The 13712-nt window shown below is 42.5% G+C and overlaps 2 protein-coding genes across 2 annotated transcripts; both read right to left on the reverse strand.

The window, feature by feature from the left end:
• Nucleotides 1-6819: 6819 nt before the first annotated feature.
• On the reverse strand, nucleotides 6820-8463 carry LOC112903537 (replication protein A 70 kDa DNA-binding subunit D-like). Its single transcript, XM_025972801.1, has 7 exons — nucleotides 8331-8463; nucleotides 8140-8242; nucleotides 7916-8046; nucleotides 7755-7836; nucleotides 7545-7668; nucleotides 7309-7463; nucleotides 6820-7198 (listed from the first exon to the last, which is right to left on the reverse strand). The coding sequence occupies exons 1-7, from the start codon at nucleotides 8461-8463 to the stop codon at nucleotides 6820-6822; spliced, it is 1107 nt and encodes a 368-aa protein (XP_025828586.1).
• A 2004-nt stretch (nucleotides 8464-10467) lies between these two features.
• Nucleotides 10468-12739, reverse strand: LOC112903538. Its single transcript, XM_025972802.1, has 5 exons — nucleotides 12482-12739; nucleotides 12331-12375; nucleotides 11609-11665; nucleotides 11354-11423; nucleotides 10468-10556 (listed from the first exon to the last, which is right to left on the reverse strand). The coding sequence occupies exons 1-5, from the start codon at nucleotides 12737-12739 to the stop codon at nucleotides 10468-10470; spliced, it is 519 nt and encodes a 172-aa protein (XP_025828587.1).
• Between the last annotated feature and the right edge of the window lie 973 nt (nucleotides 12740-13712).

Here is a 13712-nt window from a genome sequence, read left to right on the forward strand (position 1 = left end):
AAGAGATCTGTGTCTGATTTGGCTGCATACGTAGCGTCTAGAAATGGATCTGAAAATGGTGTATTGTGCAATGATCGGGCACAAGAAATCTTGGTAATAATAGACTTGCATCAGTTATTTTCTTTGTGTGGTTATATTTCTCTTTTATTGTGTCATGGTGATAATATTTCTAACAGGAAAAGTATACTGAAGTTGCAAAGGAGAAGCATGGTTCAGATTTTGACGTGATGAATGAACCACTTGATCCGGATGTTGTGTACAAGGTTGGCTGTGGCAAAAAACATGGACGTCATGTCCTTGCTAATGGCTATATTGACTCACGGGTAAGTGCTTCTCAAAGTCGATCATCAATGAGTTCTGGATCATTTGAAGATGTGCGTCCTCCAAGACGGATAAAGACATCAGTTGATAGAATTGGTGAACTTGAGAAAAACATGCAAGAGATACGTCACATGCTCATTGTAAGTTCTTACAATATCAAGATTTTGTTACATAACTAATTCTGTCCACTTTTACTTAGCTTTTTTACTCTTGCCAATTGTAGTCCCTAGTTCAGAATCAGAACCAAAATCTTGTGGCAAACAATGGCACAGCAGGAGGTACTCAAGCGAGCACTCCTGTAAGTCTCTTCACTCTTAGAGCTCTTTTTATCCAGTCTACAGCTTGCTGCATGAAGCACTACTGTGGCTTGGTACTTATAACTTTACATGATTGTTGCTTATAGGGAACTGCAGCTTCAATTGGAAACAACACTATTGCCAATTTGAATAATCCACAACAAGAGCATCAGGATGAGTGCAATGATGATGGGGTGATGTAATATGCAGATTTAATGCAAACACATATCTCAGTTTTTATTTGTGATCTTGACGAACTGCAAATCTGTTGGTATGACAACATATGTGTGTGTTGGATGTTTACAAATTACTTTCTGTGAAACTACTTGAGTGAGAACATATATGTATATGAACTATTTGTATGAGATTTGGCTTATGTGTTGGATTGTGATAATTTCTAGTATATTTGATTTTGTTACTTGATTTAAGGCTGTCATATTTGAGCTGAGCTGCAGTTCTGTTACTTAATTTGTGGCTGTCATATTTGAGCTGAGCTGCAGCAAATAATATTCAATTAATGTACTAAAATGGCGAGTGAATTGTGCCGAGTGCATCTTTAAGAATGCACCGAGTGCACCGAGTACAGATGGTAGTACTACAACCATGAGTTATATACCGAGTGTATTGTGCCGAGTGTTTACACTCGGTACACTTTTAAGTGAAACGCCGAGTGGTTTAGTACACACTCGGCACAATCTGATGTTACCGAATGCCGGTGTTAAATATGTACCGAGTGTAAAATTGTGCCGAGTGCTTACAAATTACTCGGTATATATTTTCTGTACCGAGTATTGCACATTTACCGAGTGTAATATCGATCTGTACCGAATGTGTTTGTTCCGAGTGCATTGTACCGAGTGTTGCACTCGGCACAATCTGTACCGAGTGTTTTCTATCTTGTACCGAGTGTTTTTGGCACTCGGTACAGTTACAGATCCTGGTAGTGACTGCATGGACATCTGCAGCGCCCCTGGCCTCCTCCCCAAAATTATGGCGCCCATCTATTCCAACACTTTGATCCAAGATATAGGAAACAGTGGTGCGTGGGCTGACGTAGTAAGCGGATCCTTCAAAGTGCTGCACCGTCTCATCTGTGCTCCAGGAGAGACCAGCAGAAGCCTGCGCCTTGAAATCTCTTCTAGTGACAAACCAGCAGTGAGCAACCTGCAGATGGTTCTGGATCAGGGCAACCGAACTAGCCAAGAACTCAAAATTGAAGCCATGGAGATCCTAACAGAGCTGGCCTTGGATCCGTCTATCGAGCTCCCCGAGAAGACTGCAAAAACTTTCATCAAGAAGCAGCTTGAGGCCTTCCTTGCTGCTGAAGGAGAACAAGCGCCTGCCACTGTGTCGAAACCGATCAAAGCCATGGCTGGGAGAACACTAGTATTGCTGTCAAGCAACAGTAAGACACTCTAATTTCATCATGAAAGCGTATGATAATGACAACCTTGTTCCTCTCACGGGATTACCCGATGATAAGAATACCGTTGCCCATCTCACTCAAGTAACTGAGGATAAGAAGACACACATCTCACTGAGGCAAATGAGGACAACAACAATGTTTCTCACCTCACCGAATTAACTGGGTATAAGAAGAACACTGTTGCTCGTCTCACTGAATTGCTTGATGCTACAAACAACATCACATACAGAATAATAGCTGCTGAGATCTTGGAGAGTTTGTGTATTCAGTGTGACTTGGATAAACAGGTTATGGAGGACACATTGCTGCCAAAGGTGAGTGTGAAAATCTGTTTATCTATCTATTTCAAACATCGCAAGTGCAAAAGGCATGGAAATTGAAAACGTGAAAAATTGTAACCACATATTCTGTGCTTTTCATTCGTACCAGTATGCCCTTTTTTTTGCTGAAAGACTAGTATACCCTGTTGTTCCTGAAAAATAAGTCGCATTATTGTTGCAGGTCATCATAGGAATACCATCCAGTAAAAGTGATCAACCTGAAAGCCAAATTTCTGAAGGAAAAGAGAAGAAGAAACGGACCAGGAGGTCACCAACTTTTCAAAAGGAAAACAATCAAGAAAACCAGAGAAATTCTGAAGTGGGAAACAATGAAGAAAACCAGAAATATTCTGCACGAAGAAACGATGAAGAAAACCAGCAAAGATTTGCACTTGGAACTGACAAAAAGAGTCAGGGAAATTATGCACCGGAAGCATGTCGTGACAAAAAAGGCATCTGATCAACAAAATGGCGAGCAAACTGCTACAAATGAACTTCAAGAAGCATTTTTATCCCTTGCTCTGGTGATATGTGATAAACTGATCAGTGCAGATGTAGTTGATCAAGAAAAAGCACTAGGAGGTGAAGCATTTGTGCTGAAACTCAAGACCATAATTGATGACAACTGTCAGTCAACAGCCGACAGTATGAGAATTGTGAAGCTATGTGGTCACATTGCAGCATCAACGATACAGTCCCAACAGTATGCTGAACACTTCAGAAACAAGGAATTTGTCCAGTCACTGTCTAAGGCTTCGAAAGTCATGTCCAGCCTTGAAAGCTGCATGATGTTTGTTGGGACTGATTTTGGACTAAAGAAGACCGTCAGGCCTCTCCTCTCTGAAGTTGTATCTGAGCTTGAGCAGAAAGCGCAACAGTCCGCTTAGAACTTACTCTCATTACTACCCTCGTGCTGCTCAATTTCTTCAGCACAAATAACTACATAACTCTCTCCAATTCTAGGTCATCTGCCTTTATTTAATTTCTTGCTTTTCTTCAGACTTCAGACCAATGGTGTGTTGTTATCAAACAAAATGTAGTGTATACCCTTCTTATGAACATTTTTGTGCTGCATTTGTGATGTATGTCTGGAATAACGTTGTTATTGAAGGTTTACATATTTTTGAACAATGGTTTCTCGAAACCAGCGGGTGTGACCATGCATCCTGGAATATAATAGGGATCAGTCACACCAGTTCCAAGCATTCTATTTTTGCTATAATCACCACTCACTACAATGTTATGAATACGTAATGCACTAATGCTACCCTTGGGCTGAATATGCCTAGAATAACATCGTATTTAAAAAGTTGGTCTTCTAGTTTTAGTACTATTTCGTTAAACTCTATTGCGACTGGTAGCCGAATCTGGAGATCGTGCTGTAGCCAGAGTGCAGGACAAGTTGTCAACTGACAGTTAAGCTGTGTGATTCCATCTTCTATCAGGTACCTGCAGTTGGTGAACTTTCTCAAACGGAGGAACAACGGTACCTGGCAGAAATCATCATTCATCCCCACCCACCCGCACAGTTCCAACCAAATTGAAAAATCACGAGACTGAAGGAACAATGACCGCAACAATCGTTGTGTCAGTTACAGTGGCGATCGCTATGGCGATTCGATTCCAGGCCCTCCGATGCGTGCGTAACAATCTTCACTTACACAAAGCAGATCCAGTTTGCGTTTCAGAAGAATTGATCCAATTACTAGTAGAGTCCGAAGACCAACTCAACCGATGAAATTTCGAGTCAACAATGTGGGACACCTGGTTCGACAATTGAGAGGACCTAACGCACGGTTTATTGGAACTAGAACCTGAGGCGCGCGTTGCGCGCCCTATCATTGAAAACAACTTGTACAACTTGTAGTGCCTATAAATCAAATATAAGATGTTAGTTTAAATACTTGCGTCACTGCGTGTTTCAATGGCACTCGAGACAACTAAATTGCTCAAACGCAACATAATGTGAGGCACAGAAATAAATATATATAAAAAAGAAGTCTAGTTTCACCATTGCCTCAGAGAAGTCTAGGCACAGAAATAAATAACAGCACATTATTAGTTCTGTATTTGCACGAGCAATTAAAATAAATTCAGAGCACATATCAGTTAGGCAGCAGAATATTATAGCAGTATTACTGGAAGTCGTATGCCTTACGGTGACTACGAAGTCCAATAGGCATGAAGAAAATGTATTAAAAAACATCAGAAGGCGATCATAAGTTTCTATTTACATATGCATAAGTGGCAACAACAATATTTGGACTACATTGCAACCTGTAAGGTTGTTCGGAGCACTGACTGAAAAGCAAGCACCAACACAGTAAATTAGTTTTTTGATACTACCAACAAAAGAGGGTCCATATGGGCGCATATAAGACGGTATGTTCTCAAAATACAAGCACTGTTACAGTAGCAAGTGCGCTGGACAGCGTGTTCGTAGCAGTAGATGAACACGTGTTACTTGCTTTCAAATCAAACACAAAAGGATGGCGGCCTTTCGCTCAATCCCACTCCTAGTAGTAGATTAACACACATCCGTTGTAGTCTATCCATATGAACATAAAAGCATGACACAAAAGTAGGAGAATCCCTGTTTCGGTTAGGCGTCATCTTTGGCTGGGCTGTACAGAAAAAAAGAGGCCATCAGGGATAATTCAATCAATGATAGAGGATAGTAAGGACAAAGCATAATAACATACTAAAACTAATTTTTCATTACGTTGATTTACTTCTAGCATTTTCAAAAGCCTATTCTTGATGAGTATGTAGAATCGCCTTTCAAATAGGGATATCAAAAAAAATATTAGAGCAAGGACTTAGCTAAACTCAGTGAGAATCTCCGAGACAATAAAGCAACAGCTAAAAGGTTATGCATGTCACTTGAAGATTATTAACTGGAAACTTTCATCTAGGACTTAGCTAAACCCAAAGAAAATCTCTCAGAAAATATAGGACCACTAAAAGGTTATGCACATCACAAAACATTTCCATTTATTCAATGTACTCCTTTTATTCTTTTCTATAGTAGTTTCAACAAAACTTTCAAGTAATATAGGAAAAGAGGTCATCACATTACTTAGGCATAGGACAGCCTATCCAAGATCCAGATATAGAAGAACAGCCTAAATTCCAAAGCATAAATAGGCACAATGCACTAATCAGCTAGTTATATTATAAGGGTTAAACGTGGTATAGTAAATGAATAGGTAAAATGACTGAAATGTAAACATATTTAGACAAGGATGACCATATAGTCCCCATTTGTATTCACAGCTGGCAGCATCACCAACAGAACAGCTAAAATGCCACCGAGCGCTGCACGTTTCCACACTGCACCGCTAGAAATAATCAAACTTTGAACGCAAACCGACAGAAATGCAAGGCACAAGAATCCCCACTTTTCTGCAACGTATTTCTCCAGGGAGCACTGCCACCAGACACAGAAACAAATAGGCCTATAAGGTGTAGTGGCAGGCGACATACCACCTCATCTTCATGGTCGTTTAAGTAAACAGAGTAACGTACCAGCCTGTCATTTATTTTTCTATTATTTTTAAGCCTAAAGAGGATTTATTACCATGGCGTGGGCATGGCAGCACATTCTGCATTCAATGAAATAAATGCTGTGCAATGTAACCCAAGCTGGTTCCTTTGCATTGTGATCCACACCACACGCATCAAAACAAATTCCTCACGCCACACAATTATAAGTTAATCTTGATTGCAAGCAAGAGGCAGACATTTTAAAGATACCTATATCCTGAGAGAGCCACACAAAATTAGAGGTATGTAGCTGTAAGCTGGCAAATAAATACTGGGCCAAGTCAGAACTGCATCCACATTCTAGTTATTAACCTGTTAATGTATTGGATACCAGGCCAGATTACATACATTGTACATTTTTTAGCCATATTCACAATGCAATATCAATTAAGCAGATAGTGGGAGATACCTAGGCCCAGTAGGGGGAGCAGCGGAATCATCCCCACTGTCATTCTTGTCACCATCATCCAAAACAATCTTCCTTGCAGTTTTTCTCTCGAGTGATGCACGGTTTCTAGAACCATTATTCTATCCCTTAGTGATGTACAAAATTATGTGGTATGAACTGAAATATCTAAAGGAATCAAACAATGTTGTGCTGACCTTTTCTTAGTTGTGCTTTGCTGCGCTTCAGGCGTTGAATAAGTTGGTACAATTGGTGACACTGTAACAGGACCCTCGCTTGGAAGGCGGCTGTCCTTGTCCTGCACTGCCTGTAATTTTGTACATGAGATTTTGACAAGAGTAAGTCTTGAAGTAAAACATGTGTTTGCACATCAGGCTGCGAGAACTATTCTACCTTATTCTTATCAGATCTTGTGCTGCTCCGTGGTGTAGTTGGTAGCCCAGTGTCAGGCATCACGGTCTTAGAAGGTGTGGTGCTTGATGCATGAGTAGCCTGTGTTCTGGCTCATGGTGAAGGTAAAGTGAAGTCAGAGTCCTTTTCTGGTGTGCACTCTACACTGGTGCCTGCATGGTGCGAGAGCACAGCTGACGATGACTGTGACCCAACCGGCGTTAGTGGAATAGGATTCCCATCGTCAATCTCCGCAACAATGGTATTGACCTGGAAAGAGACATTGCCAGAAGAAATTGTATTCTCTGTGAAGCAAACATTGAACGTGAAAACCTTTTCCAATAGTCTAGTGATCTCGTCAGGGATAAATCCAGGCGGATTATTGGCAATGAGAGCATCGACTGTCTTTTTTATGAGACGCTGCGCTATGCGTCCAAACATGACAAACTCAGTGTCACCAGTCTCGTCCCCAGCAATGATGACCAGTTTGTACCTGCAGTGAGAGAATCAATTAGTAAAAGTTGTATACGTCTAATGTGCTTGTGAAGAAGATAACCTCTAGACGAAAAAAATGGATAGTAGTGTAGCAAGTATGACTTGTACCTTGGGCTAGGCGCACTAATGGTGCTACATGTTGGATTAGAGCATTTGTAGGTGTTGCCATGAGGCCTAGTTGTCCTGAAACATTTCTTGCACGACTCATACCACCATGACTTATCAATCTTCATTATCTTTACTGTAACCAACCATTCTACTTTCTGTAAAATATACAAGGAAAGTAAGCAGCCTTATATAGCCAGCTAGGTCTATCGTTTCGAATGTGGTGCCAGAGGAATGACCTTGTTCTTGAAGGGGTGAAGATACTTGATATCAGATACTTTCCTGTGTTCTGCAACGGAAGTTCTGGGCTCACTGTATTTTACTTGTGGAGCGTGTGCGACTGGTTGGTGCACGCTTTTCATGCTGGTAAGAAAAGAGGTTAGTTGTTAGTTAGTACATAGACAAATGCTGGTAGTGAGTATCAATAATGCTTTAGATGGGCACATGACCTGGCAATAAGTTTTTTTGCTTCAGGGACATCAGGATTTATATACCACTTGCATGATGAGCCGCCAGACAATGAGATGGTTCCTAAAACAGCAAGGAACGGTTTTAAGCATAGTGGTACAACACTTGCCACTATACAGTTGTTAGATATACATACCAGCACCAGCATAGCCCCTCACAAGAGTGCCAACAAATATTACAATTTGTGGTGAATGCTGTCCATCTTTATGAAGTTGTTCAGCTGGAAATGAAGTGGCTCGCTCACCCCAAAGCGTGACGTCCAGAGAAGCACCACTGCTCATGTGAAATTGCAGACACACAATATTATACAAACATAGGTGCAGAACCTGCTGCCATGCAAAATAGAATAAAGCATGTAAAACTAACCTTTCATCACATACTGTCACAGTTCTTTTCATGGTATGAACTTGCTGGGATCTTGGCCGTAATGGCAAAGCATCCGAGATCTTTGTGACTGCGCCAAGCACATCTAACATGGAGAACAACAATGCATGAGAAGCTTTTTATTTGTTTTTTACCTGCATACATATAGAATGTATTGGCCTATGGAATCTTACCTGTAAAGTACTCTTTGTTATCCAAAACTGATGGGAGCTTCTCTATGGGAGTAAGGGAGTAGGTGAATTCTGGGAAAGCTAGTGGAATCTCAACAACCTCCTCCACTGTAGTCCATCTTGTGAAGCTGATCATAATGTCGTTTTGAACTGGTTTATAAAGTCGGTTCGCCTTTTTAACTTGGAAAAAGGAGAGATTGTAAACTCTTCCTTCCTCTAACAAAGGTTTGAATTTTTCAGGGAGAGGCGGGTAGATTTGTGCATGAATGCTACTTCCCTGTATAGATTAATCAGAGTTAGCATATATTGTAGAACGAGTCAGTAAGATCAGTCAGTACAAGAATAAACAAAATCCTAGAGAAGCAGTGTGCTGTAAATGCGTTGAGGTAATTCTGGTAAAAAAATAACTGTCACAAATTAATGTGTCAAGTAATATGGTCAAGCTATAGTCAAAGCAATCAACTGAGAATATGCCTAACAAATATATTCATCTGGCTGGACAATCACAAACAATGCACAGTATATCCCTAGTTTACTTTTTCGGATGATAACACAACAGCTTCTATCCTTGGAAATATCCCTAGTTTACTTTGGTGTTGTTATATTACTCTGTCCAATGGATGTTGTTACTGGATATATAATGCAAATAAAAATACGCAAGCATCTCTTCATGTAGGCAAGAGTAGGCAGACAAAAATAAACTGTACCTCTTCATCGAGCAACACCAGATCAGTATGCAGCAGCTTTGTTTCATCTTGAAGATCGTTGAACTCCCAAATCCTAGAGGCACGTACGCATAAGCAGTCACTGCAGTCCCCAACCATAAGGGCACCAATCAAAACGTCTCCCATCTGTTGGTATAGAAACAGAGCTGTTAGGTGCAGAAATAGTAGGACAGAAAGAAGCAAATGTGGGATTGCGATCAGTCAAACACACTAACATATTAGGATCAAAATACTTTGCATGCAGCACCAAGCTCAGCAGCAGAAACGGAAGAAATGAGAGCCAACAACAGAGATCACCAAACTCCGATAAAATCATATTTACACGCTAAAATACGTACAGTGCTTTTTTTTCTATGTAAACAAGTCTAAGCTGATGCCGTATTAGCTGCATCCAGGACTTCTTTGTAAACTACATTTCGAGTCTGCGAACCACATGAGCCATTGTCATTTTCAATCAGGACCCTAAGGCCGCTTCTAGATGTTGATCTTGAAACAGCAACATAAAGTTGGCCATGTGTAAAAACTGGTTTTTTTAGGCAAAGACCAACCGTTGATAAGGTCTGTCCTTGACTTTTATTGATCGTCATTGCATAGCATATTCGCACATGGAACTGCCTTCGCTGCAGTGTAAATGGCCACTTTACATCTGTAGTGTTTAGAGCGATCCTCGGTATGAAAACTTCTTCACCAACTCTGCAGCCAATCAGTATTGTGCAGCATAATACACGCTGTCCAAGTTGCGTCACAAGTAGTCTTGTGCCATTGCAAAGGCCCGTAGTTTGATTAAGGTTTCGGAGTAACATAACAATGACCCCTTTTTTCAGCACAAGTTTATGGATAGGGAAATTATTTGTGTTGATGGAATTTAGGAATTCGGTTGGGTACAAGACATCAAAATCAGGTATATGTTCAGTTGATTTAGATATTATGTCGCAGCTAAGATATTGAACATCGTCTCCAGGAACCAGTTTGACGATATAATCGTTTATGTCGTCAGCATCTTGGTTGTTAGGACAGACAATAGCACGTGCGGTTCTCTCGTGTTCTCTGTGTCTCGCTCAAGAACAGGCCCCTGCTAGCAAGCTCCTTCATCTGATCGAGTGCCATGGCCTGCCCTCAGGTACGTCCAATGTTCAGTAGCAGCAGTACATATCATACAGTTCTCTGGCAATGCAGCAATTGCCTCACCCACATTTGTAATCGGCCGCTAACTTTGTCGATGGTAATCAGGAGGTGATGTTTCTGTACGTATTTTTACTCTCAAGGAATGAGTGAGTAAAATTTTACTAAAAGAGCAAGTTGCAAACGATTACACCAAGGGTGCATAACAAGGATACAATTAAAAATTAAAAGCACAGCATCGAATACTTAGGAATACAGTTTTCAGCCGTCAGAGATTTACTTATCTAAACATTCTAGTCATATCCATAATTAATATAGAATAAGAACGTATAAAAAATACCTAGGCCATCATAAGGTGGTTGTTGAGCTACAGCATATATAACTGCAGGAGGAAAAATATAAGCACAAGTTATGACAAATTCAAAGTATATAAACATTAGAAAAGGGGAGAAAAAGTGAAGCAGTTGAGAACTTGGGATTAGCAAGATCATTGCAGACAAGAGGTATCTCAAATGCTACCAGTCATTTCTTGCCTTTACATGACATAAGCTGGGGGCACAGTACTCTACAGTTGTAATCTTAGAACGTAACAGCTGAAATATTGATAATCTTACAGCTGAGTAAATCAGGAAAAATAAGGAGCAACAAGCTAATCTCCATCCAGCACGTCCTATATCAGCTATAAGAAGGTTGTATTATTGTACTTTCTACTTTCTAGTACGCCTAGCTTAAGGGCTCATATAACAAAATCATTCACTTCATATTATCTGGCAGTAAGCCAGTAACTGACTGATTGCAAAACCAGGCTACCAACAGTGCTGTTGTACAGCAATTGGTTCAGAAATCAGAACGAGCCAATCAGTAATGTTGGGGCATTCATCAGGCTAAACATCAAACTTCTTTACACGGCATATGAGATAGCAGGGCAAACAATATTTTCCATCCTGCTTACAGAGAAGTAGCCCAATCAGGGTTACTACCTTTATAGTGCTCTATGCATGTATAGAGAAAACAAAAGACACTTCAATAATTTGAGAGGAAAGGGGGGATAGGATATATTAAGATTGGTGAATCAACGTTCCAGTCTAAAATATACAAATTCAGATATGCTGGCCAAGAGTAATAATAGTTACATAGATAATAGATTGACAAAAATCATCTGTGATAAACTAAACATACCAACAAATCCCAGAAAGTAGCCAAGGGCCAACCAATAGTCGATAACCAAAGTAACTGCCAGCAATAAGCCCTACAATGCAGGGAAATTCAGGACAAGGAATCAGAATGTGAATTCGGCAACATTAACTACAGTAATGGGCCAGAATGCTGTAGTTACCTGATTCTATCAAAGAAAACTACAAGTAAAGATTCATTATTTCATATGGGGTCAAAGAACGATGGATAAGAAACCAGGATCATCCCACTTTAGCATACCTTTGCATAGAGCAGTGAATCAGCAATGGATGTTTCCCAGGTTTCCTCTCTCACGATCTGCCAAGCATCAACAGTTTAGTTAGCAAAAAGCATGTTCAGGAGATTTTACACGATTCATCATCTCATATCAAGTAAAAGAATGTGCTCCACTTCCAGGCTTCCAGCAACAAAAAGAATAGGTCTGAGCAAGCCTCTTTGCATATTTGCAATATGAGGAAGTATCCCACAACGAAAAGCACAACATTATCCTCACATCACAACCTGCAATGTTATAATTTCTATGGACCTTGCATACTTAATCTGATAGAAACTTACAGCATACATATCTAATTCCATTAATAAAAACAAACCATGTACCAGGCCCATATTAGGATATGGAAAAGTGGCCCATTTTCTTCAAATTTACCACACCAAGTTCAGCATGTTGAGTTGCAGAATAACTGATGTAAAATGCAAAATAACATATACGCAAAATGTTGCCTCGTTTAAAAATAAAACATATGAAGTTACACATGACGGCAATATGATCCAAGTTCGAATCACATGGCAATTCAACTCCACAATTTCATCTCTCCGCCTAGTGCTCTCCTATGACCATCAAATTACAATTTAGAACAACATTGAAGCTAAGACATACTCCCACCAATTTTATCACCAAATCTCAGCACAGAATTCAGGAAATAAGTTTACACAGGAACTCTAGTTGGCATTAACCATCGCACCTTCACTACGAAGAGCACGAGGAACACAAGCACTGCCTGGATCTCCTGCAAAAACAAGTACACCAACTCCGATTCGCATGAGCCAGCACAGCTTAATCACCAACCAAATGACACGATCCAGATCGAGCACTCGGGGATCTCTGAAGCTTACCCGGCGGAGTAGGCGGTCGTGTAGCTCCCCTCCGTCGGCGGCGGCGAGCGCCGCACTGCGGGCCGCGAAGTAGGAGAAGAAGGCGAGGAGGTGAAGGAAGTAGTAGGGCTCGGAGATGGCCGCTTCGAGCCACGGGAACGGGTGGTTCTGCCGCGCTGCGGCGCCGCTCGCCGCCGGCGCCGACGCCTCCGTCGCCGTCGCCGTCGACACGGCTCGGAGGCCACCAACATCGGCGTGAGGGGCAGCGGAGGTGGGCATCGGCCGCGGGACGGGAACGCGCGGATGGGGCGGCTGCGGCGGCGCGGGAGCAGCGCGTGCAGCGGCGGCGGCAGCCGCTGTGCCGGGAGCAGGATCTGGAAGATACGACCGAAGGGGAGCCGCAAGCGGGGGTGGAGCAGAAACATCCGCGGGAGAGAGGGCGCGGAGGCGGGCACCGGCGACGTGGCGGGGGCGCGGACGGGAAGACGACGCCGGCGTGCGAGCGGCGCGCGGAGCGGCAGCGCCGCCGGCGGCCGTGCGGAATCGAGGGCCAATGGGGAGGGGCAGGCGGGGTGGAGCAGAAAAGGACCTGCGTGAGAGAGGGCGCGGAGGCGGACACCGGCGGCGTGGCGGGGACGCGGACGGGACGACGGCGCCGGCGTGCGAGCGGCGCGCGGAGCGGCAGCGGCGCCGGCGGCCATGCGGAATCGAGCGGCAACGGGAGAGGGAGATGCGGATAGGGTCTGCGCCTCCGGGAGGAAAGCCCAATTCCCACTAAACGCGAGGGTTTTTTTGCAAAATCGCCGGCTCCGGGGCGGCCATCCACGGGAGCCAGCGCGCAGGCACGCGTCGGCACGGGACGCGGCCGCTGCCGACGTGGCCGCTCCTGGGGCGAGGAAACGGCGGTGAGTTTTAATAGAAGAGATTTCAAAATTTGGTATAACATACTCTTTCATTTTAAATTTATTTTTATGTTGTTGAGTCCTCAAATCGAGTGTTTTTATCAAGGACCGCGGGTCATTTTGGGACAAACCGAATTCCTTTGGAAGATAGTCCATCACATCTTGGTCCTTTATTATAACATGGAAATCACACGGTCACACAACAGCCAATTAAAATTGTACAATGTCGGGCCAATTCGGTATCGAGAAATTATCATGAAAACCCCGATCAATGTTTGAGATGAAAGATGGAACATGTGATCACACTCCAGCAGACCCTTTATTGAAGCCCCATTTTGGTGAGGCTTCCA

Source organism: Panicum hallii, chromosome 8 (genome assembly GCF_002211085.1).
Source record: "Panicum hallii strain FIL2 chromosome 8, PHallii_v3.1, whole genome shotgun sequence".
NCBI classification, from domain to species: domain Eukaryota; kingdom Viridiplantae; phylum Streptophyta; class Magnoliopsida; order Poales; family Poaceae; genus Panicum; species Panicum hallii.

What these genes read in the sequence shown, in the direction of transcription:
- LOC112903537 (XM_025972801.1), bottom strand. Translation starts at nt 8,463, where the DNA reads ATGATCAGCTTCACAAGATGGACTACAGTGGAGGAGGTTGTTGAGATT. An exon ending in GTGACAGTATGTGATGAAAG is followed by an intron (nt 8,047 to 8,139) that starts GTTAGTTTTACA and finishes TCACATGAGCAG; the next exon opens with TGGTGCTTCTCTGGACGTCA. An exon ending in GCAAAAAAACTTATTGCCAG is followed by an intron (nt 7,669 to 7,754) that starts GTCATGTGCCCA and finishes TTTTCTTACCAG; the next exon opens with CATGAAAAGCGTGCACCAAC.
- LOC112903538 (XM_025972802.1), bottom strand. Translation starts at nt 12,739, where the DNA reads ATGCCCACCTCCGCTGCCCCTCACGCCGATGTTGGTGGCCTCCGAGCC. An exon ending in ATTCACTGCTCTATGCAAAG is followed by an intron (nt 11,424 to 11,608) that starts GTATGCTAAAGT and finishes CCTGCATTGTAG; the next exon opens with GGCTTATTGCTGGCAGTTAC. An exon ending in CTACTTTCTGGGATTTGTTG is followed by an intron (nt 10,557 to 11,353) that starts GTATGTTTAGTT and finishes TTCCTCCTGCAG; the next exon opens with TTATATATGCTGTAGCTCAA.